Source organism: Oryx dammah, unplaced genomic scaffold (genome assembly GCF_014754425.2).
Source record: "Oryx dammah isolate SB20612 unplaced genomic scaffold, SCBI_Odam_1.1 HiC_scaffold_2, whole genome shotgun sequence".
Taxonomy (NCBI): Eukaryota; Metazoa; Chordata; class Mammalia; order Artiodactyla; family Bovidae; genus Oryx; species Oryx dammah.
The window spans coordinates 111101500-111122969 of NW_024070186.1; the positions used below are offsets into that span (position 1 = coordinate 111101500).

Sequence of the window (21470 nt, forward strand, 5' to 3'; positions counted from 1 at the left end):
AAATAGTTTTTGAGATTTACTTCCTTACCTGCATTTGGCATATCCTCATGGCATGAAAGATCCATATAGTCAAACTATGTTTTTCCAGTAGTCATGTACAGATGTGAGAGCTGGACCATAAAGAAGGCTAAGCACTAAAGAATTGATGCTTTCAGATTGTGATACTGGAGAAGACTCTTGAGAGTCCCTTGGACTGCAAGGAGATGAAACTTGTCAATCCTCAAGGAAATCAGTCCTGAATATACATTGGAAGGACTGATGCTGAAGCAAAAGCTCCAATACTCTGGCTACCTGATATGAAGAGCCAATTCATTGGAAAAGCCCCTGCTGCTGGGAAAGATTGAAGGCAAGAGAAGGGGATGATATAGGATGAGACAGTTAGATAACATCACCAACTCAATGGATATGAGTTTGAGCAAACTCTGGGAGATAATGAAGGACAGAGGAGTCTAGTGTGCTACAGTCCATGGGGTCACAGAGAATCACTCACAACTTAGTAACTGAACAACAAATAAAAACTATTTTTGTAACTAGTTTAACAAAACTAAAGGAGCACTTCTGTTATATATCCTCTCGGTCCACCCCTTCCAGCGTATCTAGAGCCACTGTACTATAGATGCATTGAACAAATTGTTCTAATCATATTGCACTGAAATAGTTGATTTATATATGTGCCTAATTTACTAGAATGCACAATTTTTGTGATCAGACAAGTCATGTTTGAATTGGTGTCACTAATGCCTAGTACCTTGTCATAAGTAAATGAATAAAATGAAAAGCAGATGAGTGAAAATACTTATTTTCCCAGATTCCCCAAAGCAAATATTGATTTTATTTAGAATTTGTAGTTGTTTGAAATGAACCATGTCACTGCCGCCCTTCCCTTATGGAAAATACATGGCCATTGATTGCTTATAGTTGCTATTCCCATCCACCCCCTGAAAAAAAGAAAACTCAGCCTGCTTCAGACTTTAAAGACTAATTTTGGGAGAATTAGATCATGGGATTGTGTGCAAGTGACAACTGTGTATGTCTCAGGATAAGATTTCTTCTTAAGTATGAGAGGTTCTTGAATTAGATGGTAGTCTATGAAAAGTAATCTTCCTGCTGGGTTGTTGATTGGGTTACAAAGTAGGTAATGAAATTTTTGCTCCTTTGGTAAAACTATTAGCCCTGCCAAGTGGTGCTGAAATGTCAACATTGGCAGGTTCAGTCTGTCTCATTTAGTCATCCAAAGTCACCAGACGGTGAAGTATTGGCCTGAGGAATCAGTGCACTGGGAATTCTTAACAAGGTGGAGACTGTGGTTGTCTTAGCTGAAATGGAAATCACCTACACAGACAGCTGGGCAAACAGACACAAAGTGCCCCATTAAGGAGAAAACATTTTCCCCTTCAGATTTTTGGCAAAATGGCATTTCTTTCTGAATTCAGTAGTAAATATCCTCTGTATACTTGGTGACCATAATGCCTAATAAAAAGTTAACTAGCTTACACCTGGGGAGAGTTAGCTGTCTGGGAATCCTTTGAGAATGGCTTATCAGGGGAGCTTTCCAGGTGAGCTGGACTTTTTATTTCCTGAACTCTAAGGGCACCTGTTGCCAGTGGGCACGTGTCCTCCAGCCAGCAGCCTCACCTCAGCGCACAGGAGAGTGAACAGTCTCCTCTGCTAGAGCTGGAGCAGAGATCATGGGATGCTCTGCTGCAAGTCTCTTGCTAACATTGATTCTGTACATGTAAAGTCAAATTGTGAGTTTATCTAAAGCCCCTCAGTCTCTGGCTTTGACAGCTGTCCATGTGACTTACGGGACTTTAATCACAATTTTTTTTTGTACTTTTTAAAAAATGCCATTTTTCCTTAGATTTATAAAAATCTTGCTTTATATATACATATAAACCAGGATTTTTTCAGATGTTTTCTTATATATTCTTATACTTTTTATATATTTTATTGAAATACAGTTGATGCATAACATTATATAAGTTACAGGTATACAATATAGTGATTCACAGCTTTCAAAGGTTATACTCCATTTATAGTTATTATACAATATTTGCTATATTCCCTGTGTTATACAATATGTCCTTGTAGCTTATATCTAATGGTTTGTACCTCATAATTCCCTACCCATCTATTGCCCCTCCCTGCTTTCCTCCCCTCACTTGTAACCACTAATTTGTTCCCAATTTGTTCTGTGAGTCTACTGTTCCCAATTTGTATCTGTGAATCTACTGTTCTTTTATTATGTTCACTAGTTTGTTGTACTTTTAAGATTTCACATATAAGTGATATCATCTAGTATTTGTATTTCTGACTTATTTAACTTAGCATAATGCACTCCAACTCTATCTGTGTTTCTGCAAATAGCATTATTTCATTCTTTTTTATGTCTGAGTAATATTCCAATATATATATGTGCTACATCTTTAACCATCCATCTGTTGATGGACACAGGGTGCTTCCATATGTATTTTTTCTTATATTGTAAAAAACACAAGAAGGAGTGCCTTCTGTTCATCTCTAAAGCTGTGTGCTATTAATTTATTGTGCTCCCCTGGTGGTTCAGAAGTAAAGAATCCACTTGTCAATGCAGGAGACATGTGTTCGATCCCTTGGTCGGGAAGATCTGCTGGAGAAGAAAATGGTGACCTAGTCCGGTATCCTTGCCTGAGAAATCTCAGGGACAGAGGTGCCTGGTGGGCTACAGTCCGTGGGGCCACAAAAAGTCAGACACAACTTAAAGACTTTCAACTTAGAGACTAAACAACGTTAGTTCATCATTTCCTAAATGCCCAGAATCTCTTTTCCTCTAGTGCTCTCATTTAGATCCCGGATGCATCGTCTGAATTGTACATATTTGGTGGACTAATTTCATTTGTAAATTAGGGTACACAGCATTCAAAGTGTTTGTAGCTGAGTCCCTGTCCTCCTTACAGGTAACCCACTACTCAAAGCCCTTCAGAAAGCAGGGAAGATAAAAACCGAAGGCATGAAGTAAGAAGACTGAGGTGGGTGAGAGCAGCTTGATGCAAACGGGAAGAGATTAGAGAATTTCAACCTATTATCCTTATCAAATTGCCCATTTTTATAAATCACAATTATTTTTGCACAACTTTTGTGAATGTGGCTGCTATGAAAGGGAAAGTGTTAGTCACTCAGTCATGTCCAACTCTTTGTGACCCCGTGGACTGTAGCCTGCCAGGCTCCTCTGTCTATGGAATTTTCCAGTGAGAATACTGGAGTGGGGAGCCATGTCCTTCTCCAGGGGATCTTCCAGACCCAGGGACTGATATACGGCCATAAATAACGATAGTTTGAATGGTGCCATTTAGACTTCCACAAAGCACAACTTAGACGACTGTCAGTGGCATCCCTGTTTCTGGAGAACATGCTCTAGAGCTCCTCTCTGTTTACTGCACACTAGCTGTTTGCAAGTTCTCAAAAAGCCTTTATTGGGCCTTGCTAAAGAGTTGGGACAGGAGTAATAGAAAACCTATGGGATTTTGAGGAAGAATTCCAATCTGGAGATCCCGAGAGCCAGGATACCATGAGATATATAGGGTTAATAGTAGAAAGATAAGAATCTGAAAATTTCAAAGGATTTGTCTAGTATTATTCTGTGAGTGCTTTTAATTATAATTCTGCATACACACACCACTACCACCACCATCACCACCAAAGCAGTTTAATTCCTTCTACCTATCTTGCCTGGCATGCCGTCATGCACTGCAGAAGAGGCCTGGGTTTTCCTGATCTCCATTGCCACCTTGCACAGACTTTTTTTTTTTTTGGATGGAAGGTTTTTCAAGTGTCTTGCTATTACAGTACTTGTAGAAATAGTTTTTAAAGTACCCAATATTATTTGAATAATGTATGTGTGTTCAGTCCCATCTGACTCTTTGCAACCCCATGGACTGTAGCCCACCAGGGTCCTCTGTGCATGGAATTTTCCAGGCAAGAATTCTGGAGTGGAGTGCCATTTCCTACTCAAGGGGATCTTCCTGACCCAGGGATCGAACCCAGGTCTCCTGCATTGCTGTCAGATTCTTTACCACCTCACCACCGGGGAAGTCCATTTGATTAATAGCAACGTTAATCTTCATTATCCTTAAAACATTTAACTGAAATTGCCATGCTTTGTTGGCCAACATTTCTAGTAAGATCACTGGCTTTCAGATGGTTGTAGACTGAACCATCTGAAGGTTATAGACTACAGACTACTCATTTCTATGGAAGATCAGAAACAACTGAAGACCACTAATTGCCTTGGCAACTCCTTTAACCTTGTGGCTATCGCAGGAAAATTAATGTAATTCCATACGATTTTCTTTCTTCTACCATCTTTCCTTGGATCATGGTACCAAGATAGATAAGAGTCATTTGAGCACCATTGTTATGTGATACCTTTTTCATTGCCTAAGAATTAAAGCAAATATTCAATTATTGGGCTTCCCTGGTGACTCAGACAGTAAAAAGTCTACTGCAATTCAGGAGACCTGGATTTGATCCGTGGGGCAGAAATATCCCCTGGAGAAGAGAATGGCTACCCACTCCACTATTCTTGCTTGGAGAACTCCATGGATAGAGGAGCCTAATGGGCCACAGTCCATGGGGTCACAAAGAGTTATGACACCAAGTCCCATGTTAAAATTATGGTTAGTATAAGTTAGCATTGTAGTTCAATTAAACGCAAATTATGCCATCAGCTATGACTTGGGGGGAATCTTTTGAATGTATTATCAGATAGTAACTTGCCCTGTTTAATACATAAACTTGAGATATGACATCTTGATAGCTCCTTAATTAGCTTCTCTGACCATAAAGACGTTGGAATGTTTCACTTGCAAGCTAACTAAGAAGAACATTGAATACATCTGAAACTTATAATTTTCAGTTCTTGGAACATAGTAATGCCTGAAAAGGACTTGCTGATTTTACATATGTACCATTTGTTGAATGGTGAATAATTATATTAAGCATCATTAAAAGTACCTTCGTCAGTGCTGTAAATGGCAAGATGCTTGAGGGACCTCCCGTCAGGAGAGTCTGTATAAGGTGGTTACAGAGGTGAGGAAGATTTGGCTCACTCTACAGTGACTTAATGGTAGACCAGAGAGGTTCGACCATCTTGAAATGCTGTTCTATTGCTCAGTCATATCCTATTGTATGGATAAGCTATAACTTATTTAGCTTATCCATACAACTTATCCAACTTGTTTAGCTTGTCCAAATGTGATGGACATTTGGGTTGTTTCCATTTTGGTGTTGCTTTGAATATCTGCACACAAGTCTTTGCATAAACTTATATTTTCATTCCTCCTGGTAAATACGTATGAATGAAATTGATTAGTTATTTGGTAACCAACCAAGAGCTTTCACAAGCAGTGAAAGTTTATGAAATATTTGATGTTCACACCCAGAATGTTGCTCAGACAGTTCCAGTTGCTCCAAACTCTGTATAACACTTGTTATGTGCAGTCTTCATTTTTTGCCATTTTTACGTATATGGTATCTCATTGTGGTTTTAACTTGCATTTTCATGGAGATTAAGGGTGTTGACCAGGAGCTGGTAAACTATGACCAATGGGTCAAATCCAGCCAACTGCCTATTTTTTTACAAATACAATTTAATTGGAACACATGTATGTCTATTTGTTTCCATAACATCTATAGGTGCTCTAGTAGCACAATGATAGAGTTGAATAGCTGCAGTAGAGAATATCTAGCCTGCAAAGCCTAAAATGTTTACTATTTGACCCCTTTCTGAAAACGTCAGACAACCCTGATGTTACCTTTTCATGTGCTTGTTGGTTATCATATATCTCCTTTAGTGAGGGATGTATTCAAACCTTTTGCCGTTTATTCTTAAACACTCTGTTTTCTTACTGAGTAGAAAGAATTCTAAATATTCTGGATACAAGTCCTTTATTAGGTAAATATATTGCAAATATTTTCTACCAATCTGCAATTAGCTTTTTCTTTTTCCTGTTAGTCCTTTTAAAGCTCAAAACTAAAATTTGGGCCAAGTGCATTTTATCAGTTTTTTAATCTATATGGCATATCTGAACCAATGAGAATTGACTTAATGATTTTGATGTCTTAGAAAATTTGACTTTGTACAACAAAGTAAGTGACTGAGCAAGTATACAGGTTGGCAGTGTCAATAGAATGTGTGCAAAGAAAGAACATGCTGTGAGTAAGAAATATGGTTTATTATTTTAATCCTGAAACAATTTAGTCTTATTTTACTGACATCATTACTATAGCTATTCTTTTACTTAATATCTTGTGGAAATAAATTCTAATCTGATTGTTCCCAAACTTGTTATTTAGTACTTTACAATATCAAGAGCTGGTGGCTGTGGCACTTATTGCTACTATACTAATAGAAACTTTTTAGATAAGAAGATAACTTTCATATTTTGAAGTTTTTCTCTTGAAATGATTTTATCAACGTGACAACCTCATGTAAACAATTTATACCACATTCTAAAATTTTTTTGAAAGTGTTAAGATAACGTGAAGAGAGAGTAACCATGAAAGAATTCCTCCTACTGAATAGGTTGTGATGGTAACTCCTTTCTCACAGATCAGTGACTGGATGTCCATGGTACTTTAGCTGGCTTACCTACGCATGTTATGTTTGGCCTATGTTCCTTTACAGAGTTTTATTGAAACTGGCCAAAGTTTAGTTCATCCGGTCAGTCGTATCCAACTCTTTGAAACCCCATGTACAGCAGCAGCATGCCAGATTTCCCTGTCCATCACCAACTCCTGGAGACTACTCAAACTCATGTCCATCACGTCGGTGATGCCATCCAACCATCTCATCCTCAGTCGTCCCCTTCTCCTCCTGCCTTCAATCTTTCCCAGCATCAGGGCCTTTTCCAGTGAGTTGGTTCTTCACATCAGGTGGCCAAAGGATTGGAGTTTCAGCTTCAGCATCAATCCTTCCAATGAATATTCTGGACTGATTTCCTTCAGGATTGACTTGTTGGATCTCCTTGGAGCTCCTTTATTGTGCTCCTTATTGTCTGTGTATCCAGCACAGTTCAAAAACATCAATACTTCAGTGCTCAGCTTTCTTTCTTTATAGTCTAACTCTCACATCCATACATGACTATCGGCAAAACCATAGCTTTGACTATATGGACCTTTGTTGGTAAAGTAATAACTCTGCTTTTTAATATGCTATCTAGGTTGGTCATAACTTTTCTTCCAAAGAGCAAGCATCTTTTAATCTGATGGCTGCAGTCACCATCTGCAGTGATTTTGGAGCCCAAGAAAATAAAGTCGGGCTATTTCTAATGTTTCCCCATCTTCTTGCAATGAAGTGATGGGACCAAATGCCATGATCTTAGTTTTCTGAATGTTGAGTTTTAAGCCAACTTTCACTCTCCTCTTTTACTTTCATCAAGAGGCTCTTTAGTTCTTCGTTTTCTCTCATAAGGGTGGTGTTATCTGCATATCTGAGGTTATTGATATTTCACCCAGCAATCTTGATTTCAGCTTGTGCTTCATCCAGCTTGGCATTTTGCATGATGTACTCTGCATGTAAGTTAAATAAACAGGGTGACTATATACAGCCTTGATGTACTTCTTGCCCAATTTGGAACCAGTCTATTGTTCCATGTCCAGTTCTAACCGTTGCTTTTTGACCTGCATACAGATTTCTCAGAAGGCAGGTCAAGTGGTCTGGTATTCCCGTCTCTTTCAGAATTTTCCACAGTTTGTTGTGATCTACACAGTCAAGGCTTTGGCATAGTCAGTAAAGCAAAATAGATGTTTTTCTGAAACTCTTGTTTTTTCGATGATCCAACAAATGTTGGCAGTTTAATCTCTGGTTCCTCTGCCTTTTCTAAATCCAGCCTTGAACATCTGGAAGTTCACAGTTCACATACTGTTGAAGCCTGGCTTGGGGAATTTTGAGCATTACTTTGCTAGCGTGTGAGATGAGTACAACTGTGTGGTAGTTTGAACATTCTTTGGCATTGCCTTTCTTTGGGATTGGAATGAAAATGGATCTTTTCCAGTCCTGTGGCCGCTGCTGAGTTTTCCAGATTTGCTGGTATATTGAGTGCAGCACTTTCATACCATCATCTTTTAGGATTTAAAATAGCTCAGCTGAAATCCCATCACCTCCCCTAGCTTTGTTCGTAGTGATGCTTCCTAAGGCCCACTTGTCTTTGCATTCCAGGATGTCTGGCTCTAGGTGAGTAGTTACACCATCATGGTTATCTGGGTCATGAAGGTCTTTTTTGAATAGTTCTTCTGTGTATTCTTGCCACCTCTTCTTAATATCTTCTGCTTCTGTTAGGTCCATACCATTTCTGTCCTTTATTGTGCCCATCTTTGCATGAAATCTTCCCTTGGTATCTCTAATTTTCTTAAAGAAATCTCTAGTCTTTCCCATTCTACTGTTTTCCTCTATTTCTTTGCACTGATCACTGAGGAAGGCTTTCTTATCTCTCCTTGCTAATCTTTGGAACTCTGCATTCAAATGGATATATTTTTCCTTTTCTCCTTTGCCTTTAGCTTCTCTTCCTTTCTCAGCTATTTGTAAGGCCTCCTCAGACAACCATTTTGCCTTTTTGCATTTCTTTTTCTTGGGGATGGTCTTGATCACTGCCTCCTGTACAATGTCAGGAACCTTAGTCCATAGTTCTTCAGGCACTCTATCTGTCAGATCTCATCCCTTGAATCTATTTCTCACTTCCACTGTATAATTATAAGGGATTTGATTTAGGTCATACCTGAATGGTCTAGCAGTTTTCCCTACTTTCTTCAATTTAAGTCTGAATTTTGCAATAAGGGGTTCATGATCTGAGCCATAGTCAACTCCTGCTCTTTCTTTTGCTGACTGTATAGAGCTTCTCCATCTTTGGCTATGAAGAATATAATCAATCTGGTTTCAGTATTGACCATCTGATGATGTCCATGTGCATAAACTGGCCACAGCCACTCAGAATTCTGGGGTCAACATTAAATGTCTGCTTAGCACCCATGTCTACAGCAAGAGCAGCCTGTCTCCTCTGGTTGATCCAGAGGGTTCTATGAACTTGTAGCACTCTATCTTTTGTCTGATTTTCTCATTTCACTACCTTCCTTCCTGTTTTTAATGCCACAGAACATGTATATCTTTTAAAAACTAAAAGGGGATTAATTCTAATTTTTTTTGAAAGGCATTCTTTTTCTTGGAATTTCACAACCTCATTTGGAATACTTAGAGATACCCTAGGGTGTTGTGGAGGATTAGAAACAGCTGTCATAGATCCAAAGTTCTACTTTGGCAACATGCAATCTTTTTCTCTTCCAGCCATTCTAGTATTGCTTTCCTGAAATGCTCAATTCTCCATTTTATCTCACTCTTAATTAGTATATGTTTTGTTTCTCATTTAAGATGCAATAAAATATTTTTCCAGTACTTATTTCTCTGTATTCCTGGGCTTTCCTGAGCAATATATATGCCACTTATGAATGTTTTCCTAGTTAAGCTTGTATCATGTTGTACTTTTTTTTATTATTATCTTTATTTATATCATTCACCTGAGCTCTTCATGCTAACTGTTGAAACATAAAAGTTATTACATGACTTGTGTTCCACACCTTTAAGCCAGAATTACACAGAGTGAAGATGAATTTATCAAAGGTTAAAAATTATTATAGGATGCACTGAGAATTACCCTAAAATACCAGGGAAATTTTTTAAGCATGTAAACTCAAATATTAGTCCAAACATTCATTTGAAGGGACACTTGAGAAACTTATTCAGATGAAAAGGACAAAATATTGCTTAACCATTTTGTTGAGGTCTAAAAGGGTCAATGGGGTCATAACTGAGTGAGAAAATGGGGTGTTTGAAGAATCCATGCTGGGTGACAATGTGAGCATAGCTGTAGGGCCAAGGTCTTGTATGCATTGAAGAATATGAGAAGATTTATACTAGCCAAAGACAACTGAGAGATTTTGAGAAGTAACAGATAATAATGACCTACTCAATTCTACTCAATACACCATAATGACCTATATGGAAAAAGAATCTAAAAAGAGTGTACATATTTATATGTATAACTGATTCACTTTGCTGTATACTTGAAACTAACACCACATTGTAAATCAACTATACTTCAATAAAAAAAATTTTTTTAAGAGAGTATTCATACGTAGCAAGATAATGAAGGAATTTGAGTTCCTAGTTCCCATAAGGAACTGGGAAGAGTCTCAAAATATGAAGTTTGTGGTGCTGTTTTCAGAAGAGATTTGTTTGTGTGCTTTTTTCTTTCTCGGGAGCTTTAAAAGTTTAGCTCTAGAGTGTGGTATGAGTTGGAATTTTGGAGAAAGTAGGTTAGATAAATGCCAGTTAACTTTAAAAATTACATGATGTTGATGTATTTATTGACGTGAATTATTAGCAAAAGGGAGAAAGACTGGAGTTATGAAAATGCTGGGCAGAGGAAGCAATAACATTTCCACTTTTGTTAGTAATTCTGTTTACAGCCTTCCTTTTTCTCATTTGGGACAGCCATCCTTTCCACTTCCCAAGGGGAGGAATAACATGGTACATCTGTGAGCAAAGGTCTAATATGATGATGTTGTGACTCTTGGCTCTTAGCCCAACAAGAGTGCAGCCAAAGTACATAAAGATTCCTAATCGCTTCTTCCCAACAAGATGTTGGAAACAGGCCAGCTGTTTTTTTGATTTATCAGGAGACATGCTGACCTTACAAGGTAGCAGAGTATGTGCTTGATTTAGATCTGTTCCATTCCACTGAGCAAGATGGATAACTGTAGAGTTCATCTAGGCATATAACTAAGACAAGGAAAATTGGCTTGGCCAAAATCTGTGTTATACATGTGAGATTATCTATCTATCTATATCACCTTGTCAAAATCTTGTGAAGTTAGGACAAAACATTAGCAGTTAGCATCAATTTGAACATTATAGTATGGGGATTAGCTACTCTGTACTCAACTGAGTCATGCATGACAAAATTCTTAGCAAAAATGAGAGCATGGAAGCATACATTATTATATGTAAAGTAGATAGCCATTGGGAATTTGCTGTATGACCCAGGGAACTCAAATTGGGGCTCTGTAACAACCTAGAGGGGTGGGATGGAGAGGGAGATGGGAAGGAGTTTCAAGAGGGAGGGGACATAGGTATACCTGTGGTTGATTCATGTTGATATTTGGCAGAAACCAACACAATATTGTAAAGAGGTTTTCCTTCAATTAAAAAAAAAACAACTGAGAGCAGAAAATCCAGCCTAGTGAGAACTTAAGTTGCGGTTTTGACCCTGCACTTAGCCAGCTGAGTGATGGAGGTGTGGCTACCCTGTCACTTGTGTGGTAAGAGAACTGGATGAGGTGAGTTGGGGATGAGTCTTCCTCAGACTTTTGGATAAGCCACTCAGTATCTCTGGCTTTCAATTTTGCCACAAATGTAGGAATAGCAATCAGAGAACCAAGAAACCATAGAAATTTCATCAAATTTTGGTGAAGTACAAAGTACTACACACATACCTGGATATAGCAGTACCAGCTACTGAAGTAAGAGTGGTTCCTACAGCCTGGTTGGTCTCCAAGAGGAGGCTGTTTTTATTTCTTCAAAGGCCTGATGGAAGGCTCCTGTGTGGCTATATTGAGGTGGTTCAGGATGATTTTTGAGTGGAGTAATGTAAATTTAGTGTGATGGATTCAGGAAATCCATGGTATTTAGAGTGCTGACTGGTATACATACAAGTCTTTGATTAATGAGAAATGGACCGTGAGTTATTAGGTAAGTAAATACAGTCTTCCCAATAGGTAAAGTATTTAAAAAATGTAAAATCTCAGTGAAATAATGAAAGAAAATAATTGAGGTCCACAATCTCTTATCTAAAACTCTCAGAGTCAGACATGCTTTGGAATTCAGAAAAATCTTTGGATTTTGGTATTGTACTAGGATGCCTAGACTGTGTATTAAGTAACCTCTTTGGTGGGGTCTTGATCAGCACCCTTTAATTAAGCACATTTAATCATAGGATTAAAATGTCTACAATTAGAATCTAGAAAAATAGTACAGATGAACTTATTTGCAAAGCAGAAGCAGAGGCACGGATGTGGAAAACAAACATATAGTTGCCAAGAGAGAAAGGGAGGGTGGGATGAATTGGGAGACTGGAATTGACGTATACACACTACTATATATAAAATAGATAACTAGTGAGAACCTACTGTGTAGCACAAGGAACTCTACTGAATGCTCTGAGGTCACCTAAGTGGGGAGGGGATCCAAAAAGACTGCATATGTCTGTGTATAACTGATACACATTGTGGTACAGCAGAAGCTAATGTATGGTTGTAAACCAACAATGTTTGTTTTATATCACACTGACTGTACAGTGAGATTAAAGGACTACGTGGCTTCATAACAGTTCAGATTGAGTTTTGTTGCCAAATTCGTTTGACATGAACTTACAAAAACTTAACAAAGCCTTTCTATGGATTTCTAAACTGTGGCTAAAGAGTTTTGGATGGACCTGATTAAGTAACCAATTATTGACCAATTACTGTGTATCAGCTTTAAGATAATGCCATTTGCACTAACCTTTGTCAGCAATCTGTCAAAGTAGACATCATTATCCATTATCCATAATTTATAAATCAGGAAACAAGAGAAGCACAGGTTAGTGATCAGCCAGAGGCACCATGGTCAGTATGTGGCAGAAGTGGTTTGAACCTACTTCTGGCCCCAAAGACAGAAAACAGTGCTGTTTCCTTACTGTTTGGTCAAGACCTTTGGTGAGTATGACTGTCCCTGTTGCTTTACAGTTACAAAATAATAATGACACTGCCTTGAAAATATGGGGTTTCTCTCCTTGCTCTGCAGTCTCTCTAGGGAAGCTCATCCAGTGATCATTTATAAACTAATGACGCTCAGATGAATCTGGGCCCCCTTTCTGAGCATCACTCTTAGTCAGCTTACTGTTGGACATTTTCATGTAGTTGTCTCCCTGACCCAGCAATTAGTTCCAAACAGAACTAATCATCTTTTCTCTCTACCCTGCTCCTTTTAGAAAATCTACTCCACCATCTCAGTTATCCCTAAACCAAATCTTACGCACCTCGCTCCCTTTCCAACTCTATTAATCACCAAGTCCTGTGGGGTTATGGCTAGAGACCAGCACTGAGGGGCTGGGGATTTCAAAGTGTGGTAATTCAATTTACCAGTAAGAAATTTCAGATCCTTTTTACCAGACAGTACTTGGTATTCTGGTGGTGGTGGTTTAGTCAGTCGTGTACAACTATTGCAACCCTACGGACTGTAGCCTGCCAGGTTCCTCTGTCCGTAGGATTCTCCAGGCAAGAATACTGGAGGGGGTTGCCATTTCCTCCTCCAGGGGATCTTCCCAACCCAGGGATCGAACCCTGGTCTCCAGCATTGCAGGCAGATTCTTTACCGACTGAGCCACCAGGGACGCCCACTTTGTATTCTAGACTGCTTTATTTGTTGTTATCTGCTTATTTTGGTCTCAAAACTACCTGTGTTTTAGCTGTTTCAGTGGGTGCGCTGTTATCCTTAGTCGCCAGATATCACACTTTTCAGTAACAAGGCCTCTCGCCACTAACCTTTGCTCCAAATTTGTCTTGGGATGCTAAAGAGGTAAAGTAACAGCCACCGATATTTTCATTCCCATCTCTAGGTAAAAGGCCAAACCTGAAGGTCCACATCAATACCACAAGTGACTCCATCCTCTTGAAGTTCCTGCGTCCAAGTCCTAATGTAAAACTGGAAGGTTTTCTCCTGGGATATGGCAGTAACTTATCACCAAACCAGTACTTCCCTCTACCTGCCGAAGGGAAATACACTGAGGCCATAGTCGGTAAGATGTTTGGGTTTCAGGCATAGGAAGAAGAGGTAACAGGTAATGTTACATGATACATAAATCCTGAAGCATCATTTTTCTTTCTATATCCTCAGTTGAACCAAATCCCATAAATACAAAACATCAAAATTCTTGTAACCCGTAGCACAATTCTTTACATCAAAAAGTATGTAATACTGTAGAAATGATCATTGCCATTATACCTATAATTCCTGACCATATAACTAAGCTTGCATAGAGAAAAAAATAGTTAAAATAACTGGGCTTAAATCTCTGTAACATAGCTTGTTTATGGGGATTAATTTTCCTTCCTGCTGTGTCTTTACTTTCTTCTGGTAGAAAATATCAAATTCAGCTTTCTGGGTGTCTCTGCATGACAAGCTACCTTTAAAAAGAAAAGACAAAGCATTACTATTACATTAAACTTTAGAGTATTTCAGACAAAAGGTTAAAGCTTGTATTTGTGTTATAAAATTTTAAATCTTTAAAAATATTTTAATCACATTAAATGTAATTTGAGGATGTGAGCACTGTCAAGCCTTCTCCAGATTTGCAAATGAAACATTTTAAAGGATAATTTTTAAAAAAAGGAATCCTCAATTTAGAATGCTGTCAAAGTCTTCCTGAACATACTAAGATTAGGTTTGTATTTTGCTCTACTGCTACAATTATTGCTAAATAGCTTTTCCATAAACTTTGAAGTTTAATCCTGTAACATGAATTACTATATACCAGACCTAATATTTGTGCATATATGCAGCAAAGTTAACAATGAATCAATTTTGCCCTACAGCTCTTTTTCACAGAGAAGTTCTCATAGATAAGTCTCTCTTGTACTTTAAAATTAGGCAAGAGAGTAACATTGTTAGTTATAAACGCCTATGCTAAATTTTACACAAGATAAGCACATTAAAAGCAAACACATCAGTTTGCTACCCCACAAAATTTGGGAATTAGGCACTTTGACAAAGGTAAAAACATTAATCTTGATCATATAAGTCATAAGGAATTTGAAAATTTGCAAATATTCCTTCAACATATTCACTCTTTACTATTAATATAAAAAGTGGCTGGGAGCTATACATGTATTCCTACACAAACAGAAACAGATATACTGTCCCTTTATTTACTGAGCATTAGAAGTAACATTTTATTTATCATAATTTTTATCCTTGGTTATATAGATTGAAAATTTGGTTAATAATAAGCATCCTTTCCTTATGAGGCAGAAGGCATCCTATCTTAAATCAGAAATCAGATTGCTAATGAAAAATATATGTAGAAAACTATAAAGAAAATTTCTAGCACAAATATTTCAAGCTTTTATTTATTCAGTAATGAGGGATGGTCAAGCAGAATAGGTACCCTTTTATTTGTTTCAACTCTTAAAACTTCTTATTATGAAAAAATTCAAACAAATAAGAAGAAAGAACCCTATAATTACTCTTGTGTATAATGCTGCAACTTGAATATTATCATTCTTTTGCTCATCTCTTTCCATGTATTCCTCATATTTGCTCATATAGGTATTTTAAAGCATAGCTAAATATTATATTTGTATAGTCTTTAAGCACTTCAGATAAAAATATTTTTAATAATGTCTTACTTTTATCATATTATAACAATAACCCCATTATATTGTTTTATGCCTAGTCTGTATTTAAATTTCTCTGGTCATCTTTAAAAATGCCCTCTTTGAGCTGTTTCTTTTTTTAATCAGGATCCTATATGGTCTACATGTTAGGTTTGACTGTTACCATATCATAAGTCTCTTTTATTGTATAACAGCCCTCTCTCCCTTCTCTCTTTAAATGTCATTGATTTGCTGGAGAAATTTGATTATATATTCTGGTCCACATTCTGTATTTACCTGGCTGCTTCCATGTATTTCTGAAATGGTTCCTCTATCCTGGTATTTCCTGTGAAAGCTATTTTGATTTGGAGGCTGTATTAGATTTGGGTTAAGCATTTTCAGGAAAGACTACATTATAGGTGGTATTATTTCCTAACAACTCACAAAAGAGGTATATAATGGCTGGTGTCATACTTAGTAATGTTAATACTGTTTGTTATGTTTAGGTGACCTCAGCCTGACCCTGCCATTATAAAATTCATCATCAAATTTTCACTTAATGGTTTTAGCATCTATTGATGGTCAAGGCCCAGGTCCATTGTTTTATACAGAGGTTGTAAAATGACAATTTTTACATTTTAGAAAGAATCTAATTCTATAATTCCTTTTGCATTTCTTAACTGAAATTCTATATTAAAGAAGAATTTTCTTTTATTTACTTTTTCACTTTCCTTATACAGTGTTTAGGAAATACAAGATAAATTCTCATTGTAATAAATTGATGCCTAGAAATCTGCAGTGTTGACCAATGATACTGTTGTTTGTTTTTTAATCAGTAAAAATGCAGTAGTTATTTTTATTGAATTTTAAGATATTTAATGATTTTTAATCATTATTTCACTTATCCATCCCTTACAATACTCACTGTCATTTAAATATGGTTGATTGTTTAACCTTGGTTCACTATTAAACTGTGAACTTTTAAAGTTAAAGTTTATGTCTTTTTCTTTGGTTATTCATACCAGAATGACCTACATTGAGTAGACAGGCAATAAATATTTGTGGCACTGAAATCTGAACAGAGTCAAGTCTGTGTAGCATATTTAGGCTGGAGGAGGCTATGAGAGACTGTCTAGTCTAGGCTCCTGTCATCGGGCTAGTACATAACTAAGCCATCCAGGTATATAAAACATCACTGTGTTTCTTAAAGATCTTTAAGCATAGTGATTCCCAAACTTCTCCTGGAAGGCTATTCTAAGCAGCATTTTAAAAACTCTTAATTTATCCTTTAGATTGATATGTTCTTTTTGTTTATTTTCTTTCTCTTCTAGTATGCTGGTGGAAGATGAAAAAACATTCTTCTTAGATATTTACTTTTCCATCTTTCTTTATGCCAAGGAATCTTTGTGCTTCTGTTTTTATTACTTTGAAACGGACTTGCATTTCCAAATTAAATGTTATTATCTGGTTGCTTAAATTGCTTATAGTCTTTTTTTAATGATTATGGTTGTATTAATGGCTCATAAATGGTTAAGCATCTGCATACTAGTTTTCAACTGCCACAAATTACCACAAACTTGGGTGGCTTAAAACATCACAAATTAAATACCTTGTATTTACGTAAGGTACATCTACCTGGGAGTAGTGACTTCTGATGTGAGGCACTGTTGGGAAACTCTTTAGAGATTTTTTTGTCTCTTTCTACAGCTGGCAAATGAATTCTTTCCCATCCTAGTAGCAGTAGTGCAGTATTAGTCGTGTCCAACTCTTTGTGACCCCATGGATGTAGCCTGCCAGGCTCCTCTGTCCATGAAATTCTGCAGGCAAGAACACTGGAGTGGGTTACCATTCCCTTCTCCAGCGGATCTTCTTGACCCAGGGATCAAACCTGGGTCTCCTGCATTACAGGCAGATTCTTTACCATCTGAGCCACCAGGGAAACCTTTGCAGAAGAGGCTTCTGGCACCATCTGCCAGGTCAATGGTGGATTCATGTATTTTGTGGACAGTTAAGGAACATCTGGGCTTCCCAAGTGGCACTAGTGGTAAAGAACCCACCTGCCAAAGCAGGAGATGTAAGAGACTCGGGTTTGATCCTTGGGTTGGGAAGATCCCCTGGGGGAGGACATGGCAACCCACTCCAGTAATCTTGCCTGGAGAATCCCATGGACAGAGGAGCCTGGTGGGCTGCAGCCCATGGGGTTGCAAAGAGACAGCCATGACTGAGCGTGTGCACAGTTCTATATGTGAGAAGCCCAATGTGGGTCTCTCTTGGCTAAAGTCAAGGTTGTGGCGAGGGCTGCATTCCCTTCTGGAGGCTCTGAAGGGAAAATCTGTTTCTGTTTTTGCAGTTTCTAGAGGGGCCCACATTCCTTTTCTACCTTTAAATCTAAAAATATGATACAAATGAATACATAAACAAAACAGAAACAGACTCACAGAAACAGAGAACAAACTAGTGGTTTGTTCCCTACTAGCGGAGGGGAGTCCCTTGGACTGCAAGGAGATCCAACCAGTCCATTCTAAAGGAGATCAGCCCTGGGTGTTCTTTGGAAGGAATGATGCTGAAGCTGAAACTCCAGTACTTTGGCCACCTCATGCAAAGAGTTGACTCATTGGAAAAGACTCTGATACTGGGAGGGATTGGGGGCAGGAGGAAAAGGGGACGACAGAGGATGAGATGGCTGGATGGCATCTCCGACTCGATGGACGTGAGTCTGAGTGAACTCTGGGAGTTGGTGATGGACAGGGAGGCCTGTCATGCTGTAATTCATGGGGTCACAAAGAGTCGGACACGACTGAGCGACTGAACTGAATTGAACTGAGTGGTTACCAATAGGGAAAGGGAATGGGGAAGGGGCAAGGAATTAGGAGATACAAACTATTATGTATAAAATAGAAGAGCAACAAATATGTATTATACAGCAAGGGAAGTGTAACCATCATATTATAATAACTTTTAATGGAGTATAATCTTTAAAAATACTGAATTACTGTGCTGTACACTTGAAACTAATATAATATTCTAAATCTACTACAATTAAAAGAATCCAGCAACATTGGGTCAAGCATTGCTCACACCACATTGCTCTGATCTCTTCAGCCTCCTTCCACTTTTAAGGATCCTTATGATTATATTGAGCCCACCTGGATAATCTAGGCTACTCTCCATATTTTAAATGGATCTACAGTCTTCATTGTACCTGCAACCCTAATTCTCCTTTATCATGTAACCTAAGATATTCACAGGTTCTGGAAAGGAGGATGTGGGCAATCCTGGAGGGCCATTATTCTCCATGGCACAAACTGTATGTTTAAAATTTGTGTCTCTATTCCCTTTCTGCTACCAGTTTAGAGTATGATCTTTCTCAGTTCTGCTCATCTGTAAAACAGTAATGAAGTCTATTTTTCACAGATGTGCTGTGGGAGTGTTAGTAAATTAATGATCATAAAGAGATGAGTTGAAATCCCTTGGGTGCAAGTTGCATGAGCAAAGAATTTTTATTTCTTTGTGTAAAAAAAGCACCACTTACATCCCTTCTTCTTACTTTATTCTGTAAGAGGATAGTAGTATTTCTTCAGTTGCACCAAACTATACCCAAACATTGTAACTTACTTTTGTTTTCAAAACAAATATTACATGCCATTTTGTCTGCCCCATTCCACTTCTTGAAGTGTTTAAGATCTCACCACTAAAATGAGAAATGGTTGATTTTTCAGAAATATTGAAGTTAACTTTGAATGATATGTGGACTAAATAATCATCTTTAACCATTTCTACTTTTATTTTAATATGTATCTAGTATTGACAGAGGTATTTTCAAAATAATGTTCTGGTCTTATATGTAAAACTAAAAAACATAAAAAAATATTCCCTTTTGCTATTTATGAAACTTCTGTAAAACTTGTACTTTTGTAGGATCTTCTAAGATTTTTGTAGACTAATTTGAGCAAAAGAAAAAGGAGTATTTTCCCAGATGAATATTAATAACTATTACTGGCTTTGAGTCTTGCAATGATGTGATAAAACATGATTCTCATATAATAGATCTGAGGTTCCCATATCCTTTTTTCCCACATCATCAATGCTCTCATTCTGGCTTACATATCCACTTTTCGCTTTGTTACTTTTGTGTTCAGCTGTTGGTAATTTTGCAAATATCCAAAAATGTAAAAATGAGAATTTTTTGACGTTAAATCTTTATAGACTCATACTTTATAATGTTCTCTTGACCTCTGAAAATATGTTAATCAGTGTCACCTGGCAAGGAAAAACTTATATTCCATCAATCTTGAAGAGCAGGTTAAGGAGTTATTTTAGTATCCTTACTGCAAAAAAGGAAAAGCTTAAATTGGAAAAAAATCACGTATTTATCACTACTAGGAATTCTGATTAAAGAATTTCTTTCAACTAGGTTTTAGGACTCCAAAAGGATTTGAGGGCAAATTTCTTAACCCCCGCTATTCTCACAGCTGCTAACCCTTACGTTAACTGCCCTAAAGAGAACAAGCTTTTCATGCTCAGACTCACAGTCTTGCCTGTAGCCCCTCAGAGTGATTCCTGTGCCAGGGTGCATGCGCTAAGACGCTCTGCCTTGGAAGGAGCCTGCATCAAAATGCTAACATCTGCATTTAAGAAAAGATCCTCCTCTGCCTGGAGAGGCAGCATGATTTGGGGAAAGAATAGGTATGTTTTCCGTGAGGCAGACCTGGCTTCAAACTTAACCCAGTTACTTACTATGGAGTAGTTCTGGGTAGGCCACTTAACTTGTCTCAGTTCATTTTTTTCATCTATAAAATACGTTATGAATACTTCAGAATTGGTGATGGACAGGGAAGCCTGGTGTGCTGCGATTCATGGGGTTGCAAAGAGTCGGACACGACTGAGCAACTGAACTGAACATAAAGAGGAGGTATGTTTTATAATTGTTTATAATTGTCGGTTGCTGTTATAACAAACTGAGTGGTCTTGGATAATTTACTTAACCTTTTTGAGCTTTGTGTAAGATCTCTGGGGTAGATTGCTTTAGCAGACTGTCAGTGACTTAAAAGAAGTAAGCATACTCATCCGTTTAACTGCAACTAAGTGTTTCCTTGGAAGGGATAAATCCCCAAATGGACTAAGAAACACAATAGGCAGCAAAAGCTAAGACTCAGAACACTTGGAGCACACGTGACTGTCTTTCATAGTCAGGTCCTCTTTTAGTCATTACTGGGGGGAGTTCCTATTCAGTGACTTTGAGTAGAGTCCTCAGGTAACCCTCAAGAGTTTCACAACTGTGGCCTCTTAAGGAGAAGGTAAATCCTCACAAGATACAGTTGAAAGGGCTTGGTATTCCAAGATTTCAATTTTCTAATCTTACTCTAAGAAAGCAATTTTAAGCAGGAAAGTAGAAAGAATTTTGACCCGTCTTACTAAATATAGATCAAATTAAGAGCCTAACCCTGTTTTATTTACTTTAACTGATGGTAGTTTTATCTTAAGTTCAGGTCAAAATTTAACCATCAGTTCCTTATTTTGACATTTCTCTCTTGCTTTTATTTCACTGGGGAAATTTTTGTTTAAGTTTTTGAATAAAATTTATTTACAGTGGTTCAGATATGAATATCAATTATATGTTTATATGTATAATTTATATTCCTGTAGATATTAACACCCCTTACAAGTTTTACCCTTAATTTTAACATTTGTATAGAAAGCAAGAGCAAATGCACAATTTTCTGTCATCACTGCAACCATTAGAACTTCAGTTGTCTTTTTTTTCTCTGCATTAAAATATTAACATATGGTCTATTCATTTTTATGGAAGTGGGATGAAATACAAAATAATAGAGATTGCTACTACACATTCTATGGAAGGATAAATACCATCTAATGACAAAAAAGAAGTGAATATTTACTGTGGAAAGTGCCATCAGAAAGTTGATGGTGGATTCACTGAAGAAAAGTAGCTGGAGTTTGAAAATAACTGAAGGAACTATTTAAGGACTTAACTAAGCTGAAAAATAGCTAGTGAAAGGAGCAAGGTA

At 37.5% G+C, this 21470-nt stretch overlaps 1 protein-coding gene across 23 annotated transcripts in view; it reads left to right on the plus strand.

The window, feature by feature from the left end:
- The window catches only part of LOC120852210 (ABI family member 3 binding protein), a 284742-nt gene that overhangs the window by 71105 nt on the left and 192167 nt on the right, over positions 1 to 21470 (plus strand). For all 23 annotated transcript variants that reach the window (XM_040225716.1, XM_040225731.1, XM_040225702.1 and 20 more), the window contains exon 2: positions 13686 to 13865. In XM_040225716.1, coding sequence (XP_040081650.1) covers positions 13686 to 13865 — 180 coding nt within the window. The remainder of the gene's footprint in view (positions 1 to 13685; positions 13866 to 21470) is intronic.